General features: G+C 46.8%; 1 protein-coding gene and 1 long non-coding RNA gene across 10 annotated transcripts in view; one reads left to right on the top strand and one right to left on the bottom strand.

Moving 5' to 3' along the window:
* ATP2B4 (ATPase plasma membrane Ca2+ transporting 4) overlaps positions 1 to 22,016 on the top strand; it is a 117,579-nt gene that overhangs the window by 54,038 nt on the left and 41,525 nt on the right. For all 9 annotated transcript variants that reach the window (XM_017851562.1, XM_017851556.1, XM_017851565.1 and 6 more), the window contains one exon: positions 7,850 to 8,509. In XM_017851562.1, the coding sequence (XP_017707051.1) occupies positions 8,317 to 8,509 (193 nt within the window). In that variant the 5' untranslated portion in view covers positions 7,850 to 8,316. The remainder of the gene's footprint in view (positions 1 to 7,849; positions 8,510 to 22,016) is intronic.
* LOC108515002 (uncharacterized) lies at positions 735 to 7,863 on the bottom strand. The gene is made up of 3 exons (XR_001881404.1): positions 7,772 to 7,863; positions 1,857 to 1,971; positions 735 to 1,266 (listed from the first exon to the last, which is right to left on the bottom strand). It is a non-coding gene; the product is annotated as an uncharacterized LOC108515002 (long non-coding RNA).

Below are 22,016 nucleotides of genomic sequence, written 5' to 3'. Positions count from 1 at the left end.
TTTTTTTTTTTTTTTTTTTTTTTTTTGAGATGGGGTCTCGCTCTGTCTCCCAGGCTGGAGTGCAATGGTGCGTGCGGTCTTGGCTCACTGCAGTCTCCACCTCCCGGGTTCAAGCAACTCTGCTGCCTCAGCCTCCTGAGTAGCTGGGACTACAGGCGTGTGCCACCATACCTGGCTAATCTTTTGTATTTTTAGTAGAGACGGGGTTTCACCATGTTAGCCAGGATGGAATTTTTGTATTTTTAGTAGAGACGGGGTTTCGCCATGTTGGCCATGCTGGTCTCAAACTCCTGACCTCAGGTGATCTGCCCACCTCGGCCTCCCAAAGTGCTAAGATTACAGGCGTGAGCCACTGCGCCTGGCCTCTTCTTGGTAATATTGATGCCATTTCAAGATGGAGCCAGTGGACAGGGGTCAGGGGGATAGCAGTACCCTCCCAGGCACATTCCTGCTTCGTCCCACCACACTGTTTCCCTACCCATGCCCTGGAGTTTTCTGTCTTCATCTTGGTGGTTCTTAGAGCCTGTGACATGGGTTGGATCTTAGCAGACCAGGTGATCAGGATCAGGCTGTCAACCTTGGGTCCATTCTTGGTATCGCTGTTTGGAGAAAGCTTTTGCTATCTGTGGGTCCTACCTTCTCCCTGCCTTCTGAAGGCATCTGGCCAGAACTGGTAAGTTTTGCCACCATTGTCACTGCACAGCATATCCTAGACAACACAGCCACTCCAAGACTGAGAGGTGTTTTATTTTTATTTTTTGGATCTTGGATCGCCACAGATAATGCTCCAGTGAACATCCTTGCACATGCCCCCTCCAGGCCCTGGATGAGAATTTCTTTGGAAGATGTAGCCAGGACTAGATGACTGGGTCCACAGCATGCATAGATGTAGTTTGACCAAAAAGTACCAGGTGGTTCTGGGGAGGAGGGATGAATTCTGGATTCCTGAGACCCGGGGGCTAGGAGTGACACTTTGTCTCCAGATAGATGCTTTGACTCTAGCACTACATTTTTGCGGTGGAATTAAAGAAGGTGCTGTCAGAGTAGCAGTCTTGGAGAGGGGAAAGTAAGTGAGGGAGGCCCAGGGATACCACCTCCTAACCAGGAAGTGGTGTTCTATCTTCAGAAAGAGAGAACTGAGCCTGCGAATGACATCCTCTCAAGTCTGGTTTCTCAAAGACTAAAAGGATGTGGGCTTTCCTTGGGTCTCTGGGATAGAGGGCTGTCCCGACATGACTGGAAGCAGAGATCAGCAACCTGGAAGGACTAGAGGAGGGAGAGGGAAGAGCAAAGGAGACATGAACCAGAACCCAGAACTTCAGGATGGGAGTACCCCACCCCCAGGAGGCTAAGTTCTAGGGGCTTGCTGAAAATTAGCATCAGATTCCCTGACCAGGCCATGGTATACTATCCCATGGTGAGGCCAGAGGCCTGGCTTGGTGCACCCGCCCTCACCTGGCTTCCTGGGTTGGATGTGGCTGTTGGATGATGATGATAAGTGGTGCCACCCACCACCTGAACTTTAGCCAACACATGCTGCCTCTGACCTTGTTCCCATGCCTCCAAAGGGCTTCAGTAGGCTGAAGGAGGGCATGTGCTCTGGTCTGCTTCTGCAAACCAGTTGGCATTTAAGGAGCAATTAGGGCAGGTCAGACTTGGGGAGGGAAGGAAGAACCAGGGATTGTGATGAGGACGGCTGTCAGACCTGAGGGATGGGAAGTGGCCAGGGTAAACTAGAATCTGGGTCATGGAAATAAGGAGCCTGTGATGAGGAGGCGGGCAGAACAGCCTCTGCCCGAGACTCACACCTCTGGAGAGAAGGGCTAGCCAGGGATGTTTTAGGCTAGGCAGCCTACCATGGTCAGGTTCTTGCCAGCTTTCTTGATAGGGCACTGTCCTTTTGGAAGTGTCAGAGTGCCAGAGAGGAGTAGAGCTTAAACCCTCCCAGGTGGTACACAGGAAACAGCCCTGCTGGAAAAAAGACAGAGAACGCAGAGCAGGATCTCCCTCTGTGCTTCTCCCAGATCACCATGGGGAGCAAGGCCAAGGGCATGAGATGACTGAGTGGAGGAAGCCCTCATCCCCACCACTGGGCTCTCCAGGTGGGAATTGGATATGCTTGGACTCACAGCAATCTAGAGCCCAGCGCTTTCTGGCTTGGGGTGGGGGTGAGGTGAGGGGAGGGGAGGAAAAAGGGGAGGAGAGGGTATCTGCTCCCAGAAAGCTTTGGGTCTATCTCTATGCCTTCCCAGAAAGTTCACAAGAGGTAGATATTTCCCTGACCTATTTCAGAGCCTTTTAGGAGTCAGGAACAAGGGACAGATGGGTTTATGTGAGCCTTCTTTTCAAGGTTTAGGAAGTAAGTTCATAGCTTTGTTTCCATTTTTTTATAGCATTGTTCTCGTACTTGAGGCAAGGTGGCTTTGGATTCAGATTAGGGCACAAATCCTGGCTCTCTGAATCTGTATTTCCCTGCTATAAGATGGAGAGGTCCTTCTTATAGGGTTGTTGGTGAGAATTCAGTGAAACAGTATATGTAAGACTGATAATAGCTACAGTGTGTGGACCAGCCACTATACCAGGCACTACCTAATACATAGGGGTATATATATAATTTCTCATTTTCATATCAAGTCCCTAGTATGGCCCCTAGCACATGGAAGGTGCTCAACAAATCTTTTTTCCCTCCCTTCCAACCTCTCCAATCCCACATCCCTGTTCCTGAGTATAGGGAGAAGTAGAGCCTCACTTGGAATGAGGGAGACTGATTCAAAGTCAGAAAAAAAGACTACGGATTTTCTGAGGGGCTCCTAAAGCATGCGCATGTGTGTGTGTGTGTGTGTGTATGTGTGTGTTTTCTGAAGCAGAGTCTCGCTGTGGCCCAGGCTGGAATGCAGTGGCACAATCTCAGCTCACTGTAACCTCCGCCTCCCAGGTTCAAGCGATTCTCCTGTCTCAGCCTCCCAAGTAGTTGGGATTATAGGCATTCACCACCACGCCCAGCTGATTTTTTTCTATTTTTAGTAGAGACAGGGTTTCGCCTTGTTGGCCAGGCTAGTCTCAAACTCCTGATCTCAGTTGATCAACTGCCTCAGCCTCCCAAAGTGCTGAGATTATAGGCATGAGCCACCGGGCCCGGCCCTGAAGCAGGTTTTATATTGTAGTTGGGTGCATTCTAAAGTGGGACCAGGCTGCTTCCCCTCTCCAGAGGTCTGCCCTTCCTCACCCCTCAGGTCATGCCTGGCAGTGATGCTGGCACCCCTGCCAGAGTGTCTCCAAGTGCTACCAGCTTGCTCCTGAGCAGAGGCTGTCAGCCCATTGGGGAGGACAGAGTAGGGCAGGGCAGGGAAGTGTCTGCTCCACTGAACAGCCCCCGCCTGTAGCCCAGAAGCCAGAGTGGACCAGAGCCTCTTGTTATTCCAGGCAGGTCTATCTGCAGTGCTGCAGCAGCCTGAAGCCCTAGCCCCTGGCCCCTCCTGTTTCCTTTCTCCCATTTTTATGCATCATATCACATTCAATAGGAGCATTTAGTAGTGGGGAGACTCGGAGTGAGTTCCTTTCATATTTTCAAATATACCCACTCTATAACCTATACGAGGTGTCATTCTTTTTCCTCATAGTTTGGGGATGTATTTCTTCTTTAGCATCCTGGGAAAGCTAAGAGTGAAAGATTCCTTGGACAAAATTGGAGGAAAGTGTGTCTGATTAGTGTTTACAGTTTGGTGACTTAGAACATAAGGTTCTTGTCTCTGGCAGCTCCTCATTTCTAGAGGCTTTTTTTTTTTTTTTTTGGAAGTCAGGGTCCCACTCGGTTTGCCCAGGCTGAAATTAAGTGATACGAATACAGCACACTGCAGCTTCCACCTCCTGGGCTCAAATGACCCTCCCACCTCAGCCTTCCAACTTGCTAAGACCACAGGCATGCACCATCATGCCCAGCTAATTTTTGTATTTTTTGTAGAGACAGGGTTTCACCATGTTTCCTAGGCTGGTCTCGAACTCCTGAGTTCAAGTGATTCTCCCGCCTCAGCCTTCCAAAGTGCTGGGATTAAAGGCAGGAGCCACCGCACCTGGCAGATGCCTGCCTTTTAGAGGGCCTCTTAGAAGTTTGCCAGAAAATGAGGAGGTTTAGGCTCAAGAGAAGGAGTAAAGTGTAACAAAAAGAGCACCAAGCAGTCAAGACCACTGACTTGCTAAGACCAAACCACTTTTTTATCTCCCTGGACCTTTGTATCTTCATTTGTAAGGCGAGGGTCACAGCTGTCCTAGCTAGAGTTGATATGACCAATGCTTTCACATGTCATCTACAAATTATAGAACAGATGTTATAGGACTTTAGGAGGAAAAAAGTAAAATGTTGTCTTAATGATCACGTAAAGCATTGTGATTTCTTGCCCTAGGAGGAAGAGATGAGAGAGTTCGCTCTTCTAGCCTATCATCTCAGGCTTGCAAAATACTGGAAAAGAGGAGGGAGTGCATACCTTACTCAGAATGCCCCAAGCCGAATGACTAACCCTTACCTGACAAGAGGTAGTACCTTCCAGGTGTCTGAGCAGCGCATTTGATGCTGAGATGGTGTGAGCACCTTTAGATTATTCTTTGGCAGTTGCCTAATCAGATTAGGGGCCAGGCAATCTCAGCAGCTGCAGAGAGCTCATACTCCAGAGAGCTCAAAACTCAGAAGTGTGGACGTCATGATATGCTTCCTAATATTATAGAGATCCCACCTTAAACCTCGGCCTCCAACTCTGCACTGCCCTTTTGACTTTGTGCCAGCAGCTTAGTGCTTGACTTACTGTGTGTTTCTCTAGATCAGCCTGTGGCAAAAAAACCTTTTCATTCTTTTCCACATGTGTTCTTCAGCCCCATGGGTTCTAATCTTACATGAACTTGTCCATCAGTTGCCTATGGAAGTGGAAGAATCTCTCCTCTTTGGTACTCTGAAAAGAGGTTCAAAGTAAGGAAGGAATTCTGCCAGGTGTGGTAGCTCATGTCTGTAATTCTAGCACTTTCGGAGGCTGAGGTAGGAAGATCACTTGAGATCAGGAATTCCAGACCAGCCTGGCCAACAGAGTGAATCCCCGTCTCTACTAAAAATACAAAAAATTGGCTGGGTGCAGTGGCTCACCCCTGTAATCCCAGCACTTTGGGAGGCTGAGGCGGGTGGATCACAAGGTCAAGAGATCGAGACCATCCTGGCCAACATGGTGAAACGCCAGCTCTACTAAAATACAAAAATGAGCTGGGCATGGTGGCATGCGACTGTAGTCCCAGCTACTTGGGAGGCTGAGGCAGGAGAATCACTTGAACCCAGGAGGTGGAGGTTGCAATGAGCTGAGATCACACCACTGCACTCCATCCTGGCAACAGAGCGAGACTCCATCTCAAAAACAAACAAAAAATGAGCTGGGCATGGTGGTGGGTGCCTGTAATCCCAGTTACTCAGGAAGCTGAGGCAGGAGAATCACTTGAACCTGGGAGGCGGAAGTTGCAGTGAGCCAAGGTCATGCCACTGCATTCCAGCCTGGGTGACAGAGTGAGACTCTTTCTCAAAAAAAAAAAAAAAGGAAGGAATTCTGACTCAGACTGTCTTTTCTAATTCTCAGAAGACTCAAGAACCTATATGCTGGTGGTTATTGCTAATGGTTATAACCTAGCTAATGGTTTTTGTTAATGAAGCTGCCCTAGAATATTCCATTCTTTTTGTGCGGTGGGGGGTTCCCTGGCAAGGAAAGATGGAAGGGCACATGGAGATTATTTTTCTTCTACTTAAAGGGCTTGATAACAAAATTTCATTAAGATCAAATTAGGCTTTCTCCTATCACTTAAGTGTCCTATTCTGGACACTGGACAGCTTTCATCTAAGATTTCCAAGGACTGTTTCTATAATTCCATTCCTTTATCACTTTCTTAGGGTGGTGCAAAAAGACAGGGCCCATTCTCTACCCAACTAAAGGTGGAAAGAACAGAGTCCTGAAAAGGCTAAGTAACATCCCTATCTTCATGGAGCAAACATTGTAGTGGGTGAAGACAGAAAAGGTAAAATCCTCTGATTCCTAGTTCAACACTATCAGCATTGTTCCCAACATCCTCTTGAAAGGTGAAGTTCTACTTAAGGGTCAAGATGGGTTTCTTGCTGCTATAGCTCTTCCCATTTCTTCCAGGCTTGGAGAAGCTGAACAGGGGTGAAAACTCTGTGGTCCTGCCTGTTCCTACACCAGTCTGAATGAAGGGAGTTTGACACATTGCCTTAGGTTCTTTGTGGATCTTCTTATTTCCCAGATAAGAAGGGGTTATGATATTTTAAAACAAATAGAACCCTGCTTTCTTAACTCTTTGTAAGTCAGAGTAGTGCTAAAAATCTATGGGAGGAAGAGGAGGCAAGGGGCAAATTGGGAGAGGGAGGAGTATAAATCAACCTGCATCCTTGTGGAAGCTTCTGGGAAGAAGATTGTCAGAAATTGGCAAAGACTTTGGCTACATGTGACTTTGGAGGAGATCACTGATAAAAGAATCAAGTCCCTTATCTGATGGTTCTTGTGTTTCTTTGTTCACCTTCTAGAAGTAAGGGTGGCATCTATTTATTACAGAGAGGTTGGCCAGAGCTCCTTGCTACCCCCTAGTAACTGAAGTCATCAGTGGGGACTATGTAACCGGGGCTGGGGTCCCATGTTCTGGTGCTGTGCTAAGAGCCCCTTCACATTTGAAAAGCTGATGTGTGGCAGTGACACCTGTCAGTGGCATGACACACAGCAGCCCCACTTTAAAACTGAGAAGGGGCCTCAGGATAAGTTCTCTTCCCACCTTCAGCCCTCTGTATCCTCACCTACACATAGCTCCACCACACCCCCTAGTTAGCATGCATGAGAGGTAATGCATCTTTCTGAGGGGAGAAATGCTGGCCTCTCTCTGGTGCCTTTATTCAGATGATGTGAGACTCTGGTGCTCACTCACAGGCTAGCTTGTCTTCCCTGCTGACCTTGCTGTGGCCCTATCCTCTATCTGAATTGAGAGGTGTCTTATCGCTCCCACTCCAGAGAAACTTTAATGCTTAGGCTTCAAACTCCCTATCTTTCCTCCTCAGAGGTCCTTCTGTCCCCCTTACTAAAAAAAAAAAAAAAGTTCACCCTGTATCACCAACTGACAAAGCATTTTACTCTCCTCTTCTCCCCAAAAGCCTCTTGGAGTAGGGTGGAGCTTAGCCTCGAGACCAAAACTTGGTGCCTGCCAGGTTGACACCTGCAACAGGCTACAGAATTTCCATACACCTGGAAGCTGAGTACTCTAAGGGGCTTTGGAGGATTTTGACATCTTCTATCAGGTTGTCTTCCTTATGTGTAAATGTGTGTGTTGGGAGTGGGAAGAGTGTGGGGTGTGGGAGAGGAAGGCCGACTGACAGGCAACCCTTCAGATCACTTAGATCTGAACTCCTTTTTCTGACCTCTTCTCATCTTTTATAGATAATGTCAGACTAAAGGATCCTGTCACAGGTCCCTCAAATAGACAGGGAAAACATTAGAGCCATTAGAGGTTGTAACCATTTGTTTCCAAGTTTCTGAAGCTGTGGGTTTTATGTTGCTTGGTTGGGAGAGGTGAGATATAAAGACTGGGGTATATTGAAATTACTCCTCTACATTGGAGTTTGCAGTCTGCGGGGGCCTCCCAGAGAGGAACGGGCCTCTCCTGAGTCAGCTCCCTAAGCTCAGGCCTCAGCTATCAGTTCAGCTCAGACCTCAACTGTCACTTAAACCCTTGTACTTAGACTGGGTACCTCTTGCCCTTGCAGATGCTGGATACTCATGGCTGCTCTAATGGTTTCTTTTTGTCTATCTTTGAACCTTTATTTCAGAGATCCAGTTGTCATCAGTATCCAGGAAGCTCTCCTCTTCCTCCTCCTGACGCCTCTCTACCACTACAGTTGCTGGTTGTTGCTAAGGTTGCTGCCATGGTAACATGCACATCCTGTTTACACCTTCATCTGGGCAAGTTGGTCTAAGTAGGAACCTACCTACCCTGGACAACCACTATCATCACCACCTGGGGACACCAATCAACGTGACACGGAGTCCACCTTCCACTCAGTTCCCCCATCCTCTTCCTCCTCTCACTGCCAGATTTCATACAGAAGAAAGGATCTAGACTTCGGACAGCTACTCGGGAGCTTATTGCACAAGATACATTCGATCTGTTCCCTCACTGGGCCCCCAGAGAAGCAGGAATTAGGAAGAAGTTGAGACAGGAAGGCAGGAGACACTGGTCAATTGAAGGGAAACACTACATCTTCTCTGGTTGAAGGGCTTGGTAACAGCAGGCAAAATGACGAACCCATCAGACCGTGTCTTGCCTGCCAACTCGATGGCCGAGAGCCGTGAAGGGGACTTTGGCTGCACAGTAATGGAACTGAGGAAGCTCATGGAGCTGCGTTCGAGGGATGCTCTGACCCAGATTAACGTCCACTATGGAGGTGTACAGAATCTCTGCAGTAGACTGAAAACCTCCCCTGTGGAAGGTAAAGGCCATATCAGGGGTGGGGAGTTGGAGGAAGGTGGCTAGTGTTTCAAAATATTCTTTTCCCAGCTTCTAGAGAAGGCACATTTCTGGAGGCCCAACTGGTATATTTTTGTCAGGTGGGAAAGGTATGGCATCTGAAGCACTGAAAGGAGGTGAGGCCATGAAGAGCCGTATCTTTCACAGAGATGATGTTTAGAAACTGCTATTCTCTGAAGATTATTCTTTTCTCCTTTTTATTTTCTTTCTTTCTCTTTCTTTCTTCTTCTTTTGTTTCTTTCTTTTTCTTTGGTTTCTTTCTTTTTCTTTTCTTTCTTTCTTTTTTTTTGTGTGTGTGTGTGTGTGTGAAACAGGGTCTTGCTCTTTTACCCAGGCTGGAGTGCAGTGGCGTGATCATGGCTCACTGCAGCCTCAACCTCCTGGGCTGAAGCCATCCTCCTACCTCAGCCTCCTGGGTAGCTGGGACCACAGGCGTGTGCCACCACACCCAGCTAGCTTTTTTGATTTCTTTGTAGAAATGAGGTCTCAGTATCTTGCCTAGACTCATCTCAAACTCCTGGGCTCAAATGATCCTCCCACCTTGGCCTCCCAAAGTGTTGGGATTACAGGCGCAGTGAACCATTGCTCCTGACGCCTCTTTTCTCCTTTTTCTGTATCAGTGTCCATTTATTTTTAAAATGTTTATGATATAAATGTTGTTGTCAGTAAATAATCAAGTCCCTTCTTCTATATGTCTGATTATAAAATAATTCTTCCCTACACTGAGCTTACAGTTTAATGAATGGAGGAAGGAAGGGTACAGAAAAGTGAATAAGTCCAGCTGCCCAGTTGAGCACTTCTCTGTTATATACTGTTAGAAATGGGATCTCAGCTCATTGCAACCTCCATCATGGGATGATAGGCCAAGCAGGGTGGGTGGCTCACATCTGTAATCCCAGCATTTTGGCAGGCTGAGGTGGGAGGATCGCTGGAGCCCAGGAGTTCCAGACCAGCGTGGGCAACACAATGACACCCCATCTCTCTTTTTTTTTTTTTTTTTTGGAGACAAGAGTCTTGCTGTGTCACCCAGGCTAGAATACAGTGGCATGATCTCAGCTAACGGCAACCTCCGCCTCCCAGATTCAAGCAATTCTTAGCCTCCCAGGCAGCTGGGACTACAGGTGTGCACTACCATGCCCAGCTAATTTTTTGTATTTTACTAGAGATGGGATTTCACCATGTTGGTCAGGCTGGTCTCGAACTCCTGACCTCAGGTGATCTGCCTGCCTTGGCCTCCCAAAGTGTTGGGATGAGGAGGCTTACAGGCATACACCACGACCAGCCTCTATTTATTTTAAATAAAAAGGAAAAAGAAGGAAATGGGATGCTAAATCACAAGGTATATAATTGTACCCATCATATCTTTGGATCACTCACTGTTTTGTGTCAGGGAATTATAAGTGATTTTTTCAACTCTGCTGGATACACTTTTAATGTAGTTCTTCTTAATCTTTTTGTTGTTGTTGTTTGTTTGGGTTTTTTGGGGTTTTTTGGGTTTTTTTTTTTTTTAGATGGAGTCTCACTCTTGTGGCCCAGGCAGGCTGGAGTGCAATGGTTCATTCCCGGCTCACTGCAACCTCTGCCTCTTGGATTCAAGCAATTATCCTGCCTCAGCCTCCTGAGTAGCTGGGATTACAGGCATGTGCCACCACACCTGGCTAATTTTGTCTTTTTAGTAGAGTTGGAGTTTCACCATCTTGGGCAGGCTGGTCTCAAACTCCTGACCTCAGGTGATCCGCCCGCCTCAGCCTCCCAAAGTGCTGGGATTACAGGTATGAGCCACTGCGCCCCGTCTTAATCTCTTCTTAAAACATAAAAAAATGTTCAAAGATAATGAAAAATCCAGCTTTGGGCTTTCCTGGTCCAGCCCAGTTGCCCAGTGTGCCATGGTGTGATGAAATTTTGCCTCATCAAAATGTAGAAAGAACAAAAGGAAACTTCCTTTTTCACTTTTGCCTGGTTTTAGAATCTCCGTAGCAGATACTTATTTGGCCCTGTACGTCTGGCAGTTCATAGTTGAGTAGTGTGAGATGGAGCAAAGATCTTTTCCATTAGGGGCTTTCAGCCTCATGTGGTCTCCTATTTCTGAATCTTCCTCAGAGGCCACAGCATATTTCTCACAAATTCTAAGAAGCTGTTATCGTTTGCCAGTGCTGTATTATAAGTTAGTGACTTGGAGCCTAGACTCTTTAGGATGAAAAAAGAGAAAGAGATTTTTACATAGATATCTATACCTAGTTTATGTCTTATTTTCTTTACAACCTAAGGAAGCTTCCTTCTTTACTTCTAGAATTTGGTTTCCTATCTCACAGGCTTTGAGTTCAAACACTAGTTCCACTATTTACTAGCTAAGTAGCCCTCCATAGTTTACTCAGCCTCCCTGAGTCTGTTTCTTCTTTGAAAATAGAGTTGATAACACCTAGCCCATAGAGTTACTGAGATTAAATAATATATGTACAGTGCTCATACTTATAATTAGGTGTTCAATAGATAAGTTTTCTCAGATTAAAACAGAGTCCATGTGTCTGTAGATACTTGCCAGAATATGGGTGCCTATGGAGTGCAATGTTTTGTCCTATCTGGAGAGGTTACTGTATGTGTAACTGCAACTACTGTCCATTTAATTTGCTCACTTCTTAATCACAAAAAAAAAAAAAAACACCTGGGTAAGGTGACAATATCTAATTGCTTTCGTGTGGCTCAGTCTCTGCCTTCTAATGGTAGCCCTTAATCATAGCCCTTTGGGCTCTGTCTACTTCTTGCCAGCTAGATTTCTTTATTTGGTCACTTTTACAGCCGTAGTGACTGCTGAGGGTCTGTTCTTAGTTATATCTTCACTGAGATCATGCAGTACTTTACAAACACCCATCAGAATTTAAACAGGATCTTTCTTTTTCCCTTCCTATGCTGTTTTTGATCCCTTTGGTCAGCTGTCTCTCTCACAAACAGGCACTCGGGAGTCCAAAGAAGCTGGAACCTAGAGAGCTCCTGATAACAGGATTCCGGCTTTCCTCCAATTTTCCAGATCCCTTCCCAGAGCTGCAACTGTTTACTTTCTGATTCCCAGAGAGCTTCCATTCCCAAAGGCCAACATACATTCTACTTTCTGTCAACATTGAATATTAAATGTTGCAGACATAGCTAATGCTCTTGGATCTTTTCCCAGTCCTGGTTTCAGCCCCTTCCAATGGCAAGTGTTTTCCTCATTACAGCCCCTGGCCATGCTGTCGCCTAGGACTCCTACCACTGGCACAGTTGTCTGCTGCCATGTACTGCTTCCTTAGATCACAAAGTATGCGTCCTGGTGTTTTTCTTTTTTTCTTTTTTTTTGAGAAGGAGTTTTGCTCTTGCTGCCCAAGCTGGAGTGCAATGGCGCCATCTTGGCTCACTCACTGCAACCTCTGCCTCCCAGGTTCAAGTGATTCTCCTGCTTCAGACTCCCAAGTAGCTGGGATTACAGGTGCACGCCACCACTCCCGGCTAGTTTTTTGTATTTTTAGTAGAGATGGGGTTTCACCATGTTGGCCAGGCTGGTCTCGAACTCCTGACCTCAGGTGATCCACTCACCTTGGCCTTCCAAAGTGCTGGGATTACAGGCGTGAGCCACCGCATCTGGCCTTTTTTTTCTTTATAAGAGATGGGATCTTGCTATGTTGCCCAGGCTGGTCTCGAACTCCTAGACTGAAGCAGTTCTTCTGCCTCATCAGTTTGTATTAATGTAGGAGTTACCATAAGGTTTGCTCTGGAACTGGGGAGACAGGGTGTTGGAAAACAACCTTTCCATTAGTAATTTTTAGTCCCCAATACCAACAGTGACCTCCTAGTGTGTGAGAGGAATAAAGAGATTAAAAAAAAGTAGGAAAAAAAAAAAAAGAAAGAAAAGGAGATATAGAACAGCTAAGACATAGGAGTATCTACCCAGGCAAGGGTAATGCTCACCTGTTTAGTTAGGGTAGGCAGAGAAAAGATCCCCAATACGCTGATGCTATAAAAAGCCAGCCTGTTCATGGAAGGCCACATAGCCTGACAGCCTAACATAATTTTGTCATTGTGGGAGGTCCCAGTGGACCAATAAGAAGAATAAAGAAATTTACCTGGTGCTTGAATTCTGCTAGTTGGGAACCAAGGTGAAAGTGAAGGTCAGAGAGATTGATTCCTAGAATATAACCCTTTTCCTTTATTTTCTATGACCTGATAGCATCTTTAGTATAGACTGACAGAATTTTTTTTTTAAACTATAGCTTTTAAGGGGACTTATGGAACTTGGGGTTTATTACATTTCTGACACTAACGTGGTTTTATTATCATAGATTCACACAATTCTAAAGGCAGGTGGGACTTCATTATCTCTTTCGGCTGGCCGCAGTAGCTCATGCCTGTAGTCCCAGCACTATCTGTGCTTCTGAGGTTCTCTGTGTGACTGCTCTAGCATAAGAAGCAGCAGAGCATTAATGGAGTGTAAGTCAGAAGGCATGAAATATTCCATCCCATTCTACCTGGTAGTAAGACCTTAGACAGGTCATTTAAACCCTTTAGCCTGGAGAGAGGGAGAGAGAAAGAGAATATTATTATTATTATTTTGGGATGGATTCTCACTCTGTCACCCAGGCTGAAGTGCAGTGGCACAATCTCAGCTCACTGCAACCTCCGCCTCCTGGGCTCAACTGATCCTCCCGCCTCAGCCTCCCAAGTAGCTGGGACCACAGATGTGCACCACCATGCCCGGTTAATTTTTGTATTTTTTGGTAGAGATGGGGTTTTGCCACCTCTGTGTCAGCCTCCCAAAGTGCTGGGATTACAGGCATGAGCCGCCACCAACCCAATATTTTTTTGTTGTTGTTTTCAATTTTATTTTTATTTTTTGAAACAGGGTCTTGCTCTGTCACTGAGGCTGGAGTGCAGTGGTGAAATCAAGCTCACTGCAACCTCCACCTAATAGGCCAAAGCAGTCCTCCCACCTGAGCCTCCTGGTTAGCTGGGACTACAGGTGTCCACCACCACGCCCAGCTAATTTTTGTATATTTTGTAGAGACAGGGTCTCTCCATGTTGCCCAGGGTGGTCTTGAACTCCTGGGCTCAAGTGATCTGCCCACCTTGGCCCCCTAAAGTGCTAGGATTACAGGCATGAGCCCTTGCGCCCTGCCTCAGCCCAATGTTTGGATACTGGCTTGTGTTCCTTGAGTATACATTAGCTAGTTAGAGTAAGAGGAGTTGCCCCCGTGGCCAAGAGTTGGTTAGACTTAAGAAGGCTTGGAGATGTTTAGCTACATGGCCTTCATCAACAACCAGAAATAAGGCTGACAGTATGAGGCAAAAAGAGGAGAAAATTTAGGGCAACAAGAAAGGGTGGGGGGAGACACAAAGGAGAATACATGTTTACATCGAGGTAACTAAAGATTTCACTGTTTATGGCTGTATATAAACAAAAGCAAAGACGCGGGGGTGAGGCTGGAGCTCCTGGGCAAGCTGTGTTGCCTTGGGTTTATCAGGAGGGACAATCTGAGCATTTTGCACAATGGAATCCTTTTCATTTGCTTGCTTTGTTCCCCATTCCAGTTTTTTTTCCCCTCCTTGTATTGTCTCTTCTTCTTTCCCTATCCCATTCCCACCTCAATCAATCTTTCCAATCCCCAAAGAACAGAGCAGTTTCGTTGGTATAGGCTGGAAGATAGCCTTTCGCCTTCTGAGTGGTTTCCTGTGGAATCTCATGGCCTCGTGAGTGGAAGAAGCCTTTGGTGAATCTGGGATGAAAATTACCTGTGGCTTAAGGGGAAGAAGGAAGAGGTATTTTCCTTAGTCTCAATACCCTTTTGTGTGTAGGAAAAACGGAGGGTCCTAGGTGAGAGATTCTTTGACCTAGGTAGAGGTTATACGTATTCTTTTTTCCCTATATAATTTTGCACATTGGTCCTTAGCTATGCTATCCTTTTTAGGAGGAAGAATGGTGTTTTCTGAGGAAGAGTTAGGCCATTCCTTGGAGGCAAGGTCTGGGCTCATACCAGAATGGGAGAGAAGGGAAGCCTTGAATAAACAGTAAATTATTAACTATAGGCCTTCTTTCAAAAGACTGAAGACTATTTTGGTTGAATTTGGATCTAAAAGATAGTTGGTAGAACTTTCTGTTTTATGTTCCTTCTGTGCCCTTCTACTTCCTTTCTCCTCTGCAGAGTTGAAGGTGTGACAGTGAGATATTGAGGTCCTCCAATTCTTTTTCAACAACATTCAACTAATACTTAATAACTGCTAGGTGCTAGGGACACAAGGGTGAACAAGACAGGTGCAGTCCCTCCTTCCACAGAGCTTACAGGCTAAAAGAAGATGTATATGAATGAAGACAATTTCAGGAATCTTGCCATAGGGCTTTGATGAGGAAGAGCAGGGTCTATGGGAACACAGTATGGGGACTTAAGCTGAAGGCATTGCAGGGGATGGGAGGTGGGCTTAGAAGCTGGAGATGGTATACCTGTGTCATCTGGGGATCACCCAGGGAAGCTCTAGCATAGCCACACTCTATGATAATTGCTGCCACCTGCTGAATATTCCTGGCATAAGATGCAAGCATTTTTGCCTTCCTTAATTACTGGGTAGTTACTAGGTTTAGGGAGCTGAGATTCCTTGGGGAGTAAATGGCAGGAGGGGAAAAAAATGTGTTTTAAGACGGCCAGCCCGTCCTAAACAAAAATTACAATTTTGTTTTATTAGCTTGAGGATTTAGATGAACATCTCCTATCACCTTAAGATCTCTGGGGCCTAACTGTGTTCCTGTCACTCTGCCTTTTGAGGGCAGTGGCATGTTTTACCAAGAATTGTCCATTTTGCCACAAGCTGAGATATACTGGGATTGGGCTCTTTCTCAGTGTGGCAGATTGAAATTTCTAGTAGTATTGTCAATCTGGAAAAAATTGAGTACATATCCCAAGTAAATGTTCACCTACAAAACTACTGCCTTACTATTAATACATCTAACACTTTTATTTACATAATAAGATAGGCAAACATAGAAATGGATGAGGTGATACAAAATGGTCTGATATTTTCCTCACACTCTAACAGATGGATGCATGCCCCCGACTTAGAGACTGCCGCTCTAAAGCATAGTGGTGTTAGGGGGATGCGGAGGACTAGGCGAGTAAAGATGGGATGGAACAGATGTGAGAGGAAGATGGGCAACTGGCTTCTTTGAGATTTTCTTCCCTATCTTTAGAGCTTATAGTCTGTTCAGGAATATCAATTTTTAGGAGCTCCTCCATTTGAGATTAGAAGCATAACCGCTATTTTTCCTCTTTCTTTGTGCCCTCTGCCCTGCAGCCGTCATTTCTTGCCCCAACTCTGCTAAGGGTGGCATATAAGTGACCCTAATAACAGTGATCTGGGCATGGCCTCAGAGATTAACATTCTGTGGTCCACTCTGCCTACCAAACTTTGGGCAGATGGATTATCACTAACTAGTTCAAGATGTGAGAGAGACTCAAGCCAAAAGTGTCCTCCCTCTGTCCCTCCCCATTCCCCACCACAGGGAATTCCACTTTGCATCCTGGGAATTCCCTGTCTGGTTTGAGTTTCATGCCTAGGGCTGAATTAGGCCTCTTGAAGGCTGTGGGCTCTCTCTTCCTAGCCCAGCCCAGGCTCTGCCAGTTCTTTTCTACTTAGCCCTCCTTGCCTGGAGCTGGGCTTCTTGGTTCACTGGCTTAATGCTGCCCAGCTGGGGTCAGAAGGATCTTCACAAGGAGAGTGGCTAAGTCTTCCCCAACCTGGAAGCAGGAAGCTTCCCCTTCCTGCGTTCTCTCCTGGAGCCTTTTATGCTCCATTCCTTTGACAATTCAGCAGCAACATTTGCAAGTTTTTGAGGCGTCTGGTTTGGTTTTTAAGCTTGCCTTGCATTGAACCATTAGCTGTTGGTGGGAAGAAAAATAGCATTCCCTCGTTGGGTGAAGCAGATACTGCATCTACCAAAAGTGGGGCTTTCATTCTTACTGTTTAGCTCCAAGGTGGGAATATGACACCAGACGGAAGCACATTCATGAAGTACAGAAGATGGCAGAGTGGCAGAGCAGAAAGCTAAGCAGAGAGCTATCTAGGGAGCCTTTTTTCCCTGGGCCACAGTTGCTGTTTTCAAAAAAAGGCGAAGAGCAGGGGGCGGGATAAAGGGAAGCATGCCCTGAGGAAGTGGGCCACCTTGGGAAGGGTTTTGCTGGCCAGAGTGAGGAAAGCAGCATTGTACTCCAGGTTCATCATCCTCTGGCTGTGACCTTGAATCGATGGCTTTAAAGAAGTCTAGCTGATAGGGAGCAAATCTCCAAGCTGTGGGTGTGTTAAACTGGAGATGCTGAAGCAGGGAAACTGCGGTATACTCGAAAGAGTGGCATTTGGTTATTAGCCAGAGATGGCTAGATCTTGCATGGCCCTATTTTGATTTTAAGCTACTCCTCCCCCTCAGTCCCCAAATCCAGGGTTGTTGGTTTTTTTTTTTAATTAATTTTAACTTTTTTTTTTTCTTTTTTTGAGACAGGGTCTTGCTCTGTTGCCCAGGCTGGAATGCAGTGGCAAAATCACGGTTTACTGTAGCCTCAACCTCCTGGACTCAGGCAATCCCCCTGCCTCAGCCTCCTGAGTAGATGGGACCACAGGTGCACGCCATCATGTCCAGCTATTTTTTTTTTATTATTTGTAGAGACAGAATCTTTCTGTGTTGCCCAGGCTGGTCTTGAACTCCTGAGCCCAAGCTCTCCTCCCACTTGGGCCCCCCAAAGTTCTGGGATTACAGGCATGAGCCACCAAACGAAGCCTAAATCCAGGGTTTTTAAGGAAAGACTTAAAAGGTTTTCTGCTGCTGTTTTTCTCAAGTACCAAAAGAGGACTGCCTTCAAATCAACCCAGAGAAAATTCTCCCTGGTACTATATGTGTGGGAGAAGATTCTGCTGCCTCCTTTGGCAAGGTATCATAACGCAGACAGCTGGGAAGTCCCTCCTGATGTCTACCCTAGCCCCACCCTTTCTGGGGCTGAGCTGGTTCTGATAAGTGGTGCCTCTGCCGATGTCGTTGGCCCTTCCCTGCTGGAGCTAAGCCACTGAGGGCTGGGCTGCATTTCTCCTCCCAGGCCCTAGGTCCTGCACGCTCATGGCAGACACAAATGTTCCACTGCTGTTTATTCCATGTTCCCACCCAGCCTGGGCAGGGGCCGTGCAATTCCCCAGCAGGGGGTGGGAGTGATGACTTCATAGCTGAACATTCTGTTTGCCTCTCCCAGCTCATGTGTTCAGTCTGGTTCATAGGGCCAGAAGTACTCCCACTCTAGATGGAGCTTTCTCTTTCATGTTCTTGAGGACAAGATTTCCCCCTCAGTTTCCTGAGGAATTTCTAGGGGAAACCCTTTTCCTGTGTTTCCAGCATTCTCTCCTTGCCAATTTTTCATTCCCGTCTCCAGGAGATTGTGTGAGTATCTGAGAAACCACTGCAGAGATCAGGGCCTTTTAGAGCCTTTCCCCAGGCTGGACAAGTATTTGTGTGAAATTACAGCTGCTGAGATCAGGGCCTGAAAGACTCTCTAGGGCAGAAAGAATTGGAATGGAAAACCCAAAACTGGGGATTGGCCGATCTCCGAGTCCCACATGGCTTTCCCATGCCTTACCACATGTCAGAGAGGATTCCCAAGGCTACTACAGCTAAGATCCTTGACCTGCCCCACCCTGCCACAGGGCATACTGGGAACTGAGACAGCCACTTGACTTCTTAAGGTTGCTATTGTACGAGCTCAGGGTGACTTAAGGTGGAACACAAAGATGAGTAGAAAATGGCAAAAAAAGAAGCAAGCAAGTGACTTTGAGGGCAGTTAGGTCGCTTCATTTGCTTGGGTCCAAAAAAGGCCATAAGAAATGTTTTATTGAGTACAAAATTCATAGGTTTGGACTCTGATGAACCTGATGGCGATGTTACCATCCCTGAGGCCAGGAAGGAAGAAGACAGGACTAATCCACCCCAACTGTAGACAATGGGAACAGCGCTGGCTTGCTTAGAGGTACAGAGGAAAGCAGCATGCAACCCTGCCCTGTGGTGAAGGAAGTAGGGTGGCCAACCATCCCTGATTGCCTGGGACTGAGTGGGGTTCCCAGGAGGCAGGAACTTCAGTGCTAAAACCTGGCAAGTCCTGGGCAAACTGGGACAAGTTAGTCATACTAGATTGAAGCCTCAGCTGAGTGCAGCTGCCTCCATGCCCCAGTGTCCTCTGTGTCTAAGTTGGCATACAGTGGCCCACTGTGGGGTGGCATAGACTCTGCCACTTACTAAACTCAAGTAGTTATACCCCTGCCAGGCCTTAGTTTGCTTCTACGTCAAATCGGGTTAATAGTAGCTACCATGTAGGGGTTTGTGATGCTTGAATGAGAAGGCATGAATGTGCCTGGTGAGGCATCTGGCACATAGTAATCACTTAAATGTTAACAGTCTTAGTTATCAGTCATTCTTTCAGTTCATTCTACAAATTTGCATGTGTACGATGTGCCAGGCAATGCTGTAGGCCTGATGAACAATGACAAAAATCCTGCCCTTGTGGAGGAGGTGAACAAGCAATAAATGAATGCATCCTATTATATGCTAGGTAAGAAGACCTGTGGAGGGAAATGAGTGAGCAGGATGAGGGGCATCAAGAGTGCCGGGTAAATACAGTGGTCAGGGTAGGCCTCACTAAAAAGAAGACATTTGTACAAAGACCTGAAGGAGGTGAGGAAGTGAGCCCTTTCCAGCGAAGAGGAATCTGGGCAGAGGGAACAGCTTGTGCAGAGGCCCTGATGTAGACACATGTCTAGTGCGTTCAGAGAACAGTAGGCAGTCTGGCTGGGCCAGATCTCAGTGAACATGGAGAAACTAGTAGGAGATAAGGACTGGGGGACTGGGGGAGTCATAAGGGGCCTGGAAGCCCATCAAGTCCTTGGTGCCTAGTTTTACTCTAAGTAAAAGCCAGAGGGTTTTGAGCAGATAAATCGCATGTACTGCCTTAGATCTTAAAAAAGATCATTCTGGCTGATACATTGAGAAGAGACTAAGAACAGGAGAGCGAGGGTGGAGGCAAGGAGACCAGTTGGAAGACGGTTGCTATAATCCAGATGAGGGAGGATGGTTTAGACCAGGATGATAACAGTGAAAATGGAAAGTGATTGGACTTTAGATATATTTTGAAGCTGATAGGATTTCTCGACTATATGATATAGGAGATGGGGGGCTGGGCATCACGGATGATTACGGGGTACTAGCATGAGAGCAGAGAGGGACGGTAGCCCTGTTCTCCACCCCTCGTATGTCCCTCTTTTTGGGAGGGAGGGTTTCATTAGGCTGTTGGGGTGCACCTTATGATCTTTAATATCTGATATCTTGGTTTGCCCTCATAACCATCTACTAAACCATGGTAAGGAGGAAAGGGCATCTCCTCCCTTTACATTGTGAATCCTGCTTCTTTGAGAAGCATCCCAGGTAGGTTAACAAATTACCAGCACTCCTGCTTCCCTTCAGCAAGCCTGGCTCTCCAGCACAGCAGGTCCAACTTGGCACAGCCTTGCCATTTCTGGTCCCTGGGGAGAAAGGACCAGCAAGGCCCTGCCCCCTGGCAAGTCTGCCTCTGCCTGTCTGGGGCTAAAGATGCCTTACCCAGAACACTCCTTTCCCAGGCCCTGGCTTTCCCTCCTACTAGGAACCTGACTTCTCAGGCTGGTGGGGGCAGGGAGGCTCTGGGGAGCAACTCAATTTGCTTCTGGAGGTTTGGCCAAACCTCACAACTCTGCGGGGCTCAGCTGTGCCACTGAACTGGAGGCCAGGGCGATGTGCTTGGGCACTGGGAATCAGGAGACCCTGGGTAAGACATCAGGCACCACTTCCCTAACCAGCTCCTGTGTCTCTCTCCTAAGCACTAGCAAGTGAATGTGGTCTCAAAAGAGGGCCCTCACACCCCTGACTGCACAGGTGTGGATGCCAGTTCTTCCCCTGCCCCTAACTTTCATCTCCCACCCCCCACATGTACCTTCCCAGACAGATGAGTATCTTGAGTATGTCTCCTGATGCTTTTTGTTTTATAGCATAGGGAAATGGAGGCCATCCCAAGCTCTGCAAATAATACTCCCTTGGGTACCTATTTTCCCATTTTCAAAATCTTTATCTGTTCAGATGTCTTCCTCAGGTCCTAACCCAAATCTCTCCTCTTGACACTAAGGGTAACACTCCTGGGTTTGTTTGTTTGTTTGTTTGTTGTTGTTGTTTGTTTGTTTTTTGAGACAGAGTCTCTCTCTCGCCCAGGCTGGAGTGCAGTTGCGTGATCTCGGCTCACTGCAACCTCTGCCTCCCAGATTTAAACAATTCTCCTGCCTCAGCCTCCCTGGTAGCTGGGATTACAGACATACGCCACCATGCCCGGCTAATTTTTTTGTATTTTTAATAGAGACGAGGTTTCACCATGTTGGCCAGGCTGGTTTCAAACTCCTGATCTCAAGTGATAACGCCCATCTCGGCCTCCCAGAGTGCTGGGGATTACAGACATGAGCCACCATGCCTGGCCCACTCTTGGGTTCTGTTCAGTGAAGAATTTCAGTGAAGAGTAGACATTTGCCCTTATATCACATCTGCATTCCTTCCTCAGCAACAGAATAGCCCTTCCCGTTGACTAAAGTGTGAGGAAGGCCTCTGGCATCCAAGTCCTTTGCCTATTTTGTCCCTGCAGCCCCCGTCATCCACTTCGTCTTGTTCTCTCTGTGAAGCTCAGTTGAAGTTCCCTTCCTCTGATTCTGACCCTCCTCAGCTGCTAACCTTTTTTCAAGACAAAAGCCACCCCACCCTGCCTGTGGAAAACCCTTCAAACCAGCAGCCAACAGCTTCCAGTGTCAAAACCAGTAATAATTTGCTTCAGCGTGTAAACAACTTGATGAATACCAACTGGCATTAATCGCCACGGTAGGATTTCCCCTCTTCCCTTCAAGAGTAGCCCTACCTGGGGACCCGTGAAAGGACCCAACTATAAGGAAAGCACTGAGAATAATTCTGCCTGTCTCTTGTCCTTCTGAGAAAGTGTCTAGAGAGTAGGTGTGGTATGTATGTGGTACGTGGTCTGTGTGTGTGTGTGTGTGTCGTATAACTGTGTGGTATGTACTGTGTGTGGTTTGTGTTTGGTGTGTATGTGTCTGTATATTGTGCATATGGTGTGTGATGTGAGTAATGTATGTGGTTTGTGGTGTGTATGTGTCTGTATGGTATGTGTGGTATGTGGTCTGTGTACACAGAGGTATGTAAGCAAACATATGTTGGTGGGGAGGATGCTGGTGATCAAGTACTGTGTAGTATCTGAAAACTTTGTGGCCTCACCTGTCTTGTTCGCGTTTTATTCAATCTGAGTAGTAGTACATCCCTTAGTACCTACTTAGTCTTTAGTAGAATGGTAGTACCTCTCAGTGGTGTGTGTTTGTGCCTCTGTGAGTGTGTGTGCATGCACACA

Source organism: Rhinopithecus bieti, unplaced genomic scaffold, assembly GCF_001698545.2.
Source record: "Rhinopithecus bieti isolate Rb0 unplaced genomic scaffold, ASM169854v2 scaffold_33903, whole genome shotgun sequence".
NCBI classification, from domain to species: Eukaryota; Metazoa; Chordata; class Mammalia; order Primates; family Cercopithecidae; genus Rhinopithecus; species Rhinopithecus bieti.
Note: the sequence above shows the minus strand (reverse complement) of the source record. Positions and strands in the feature narration are given on the sequence as shown.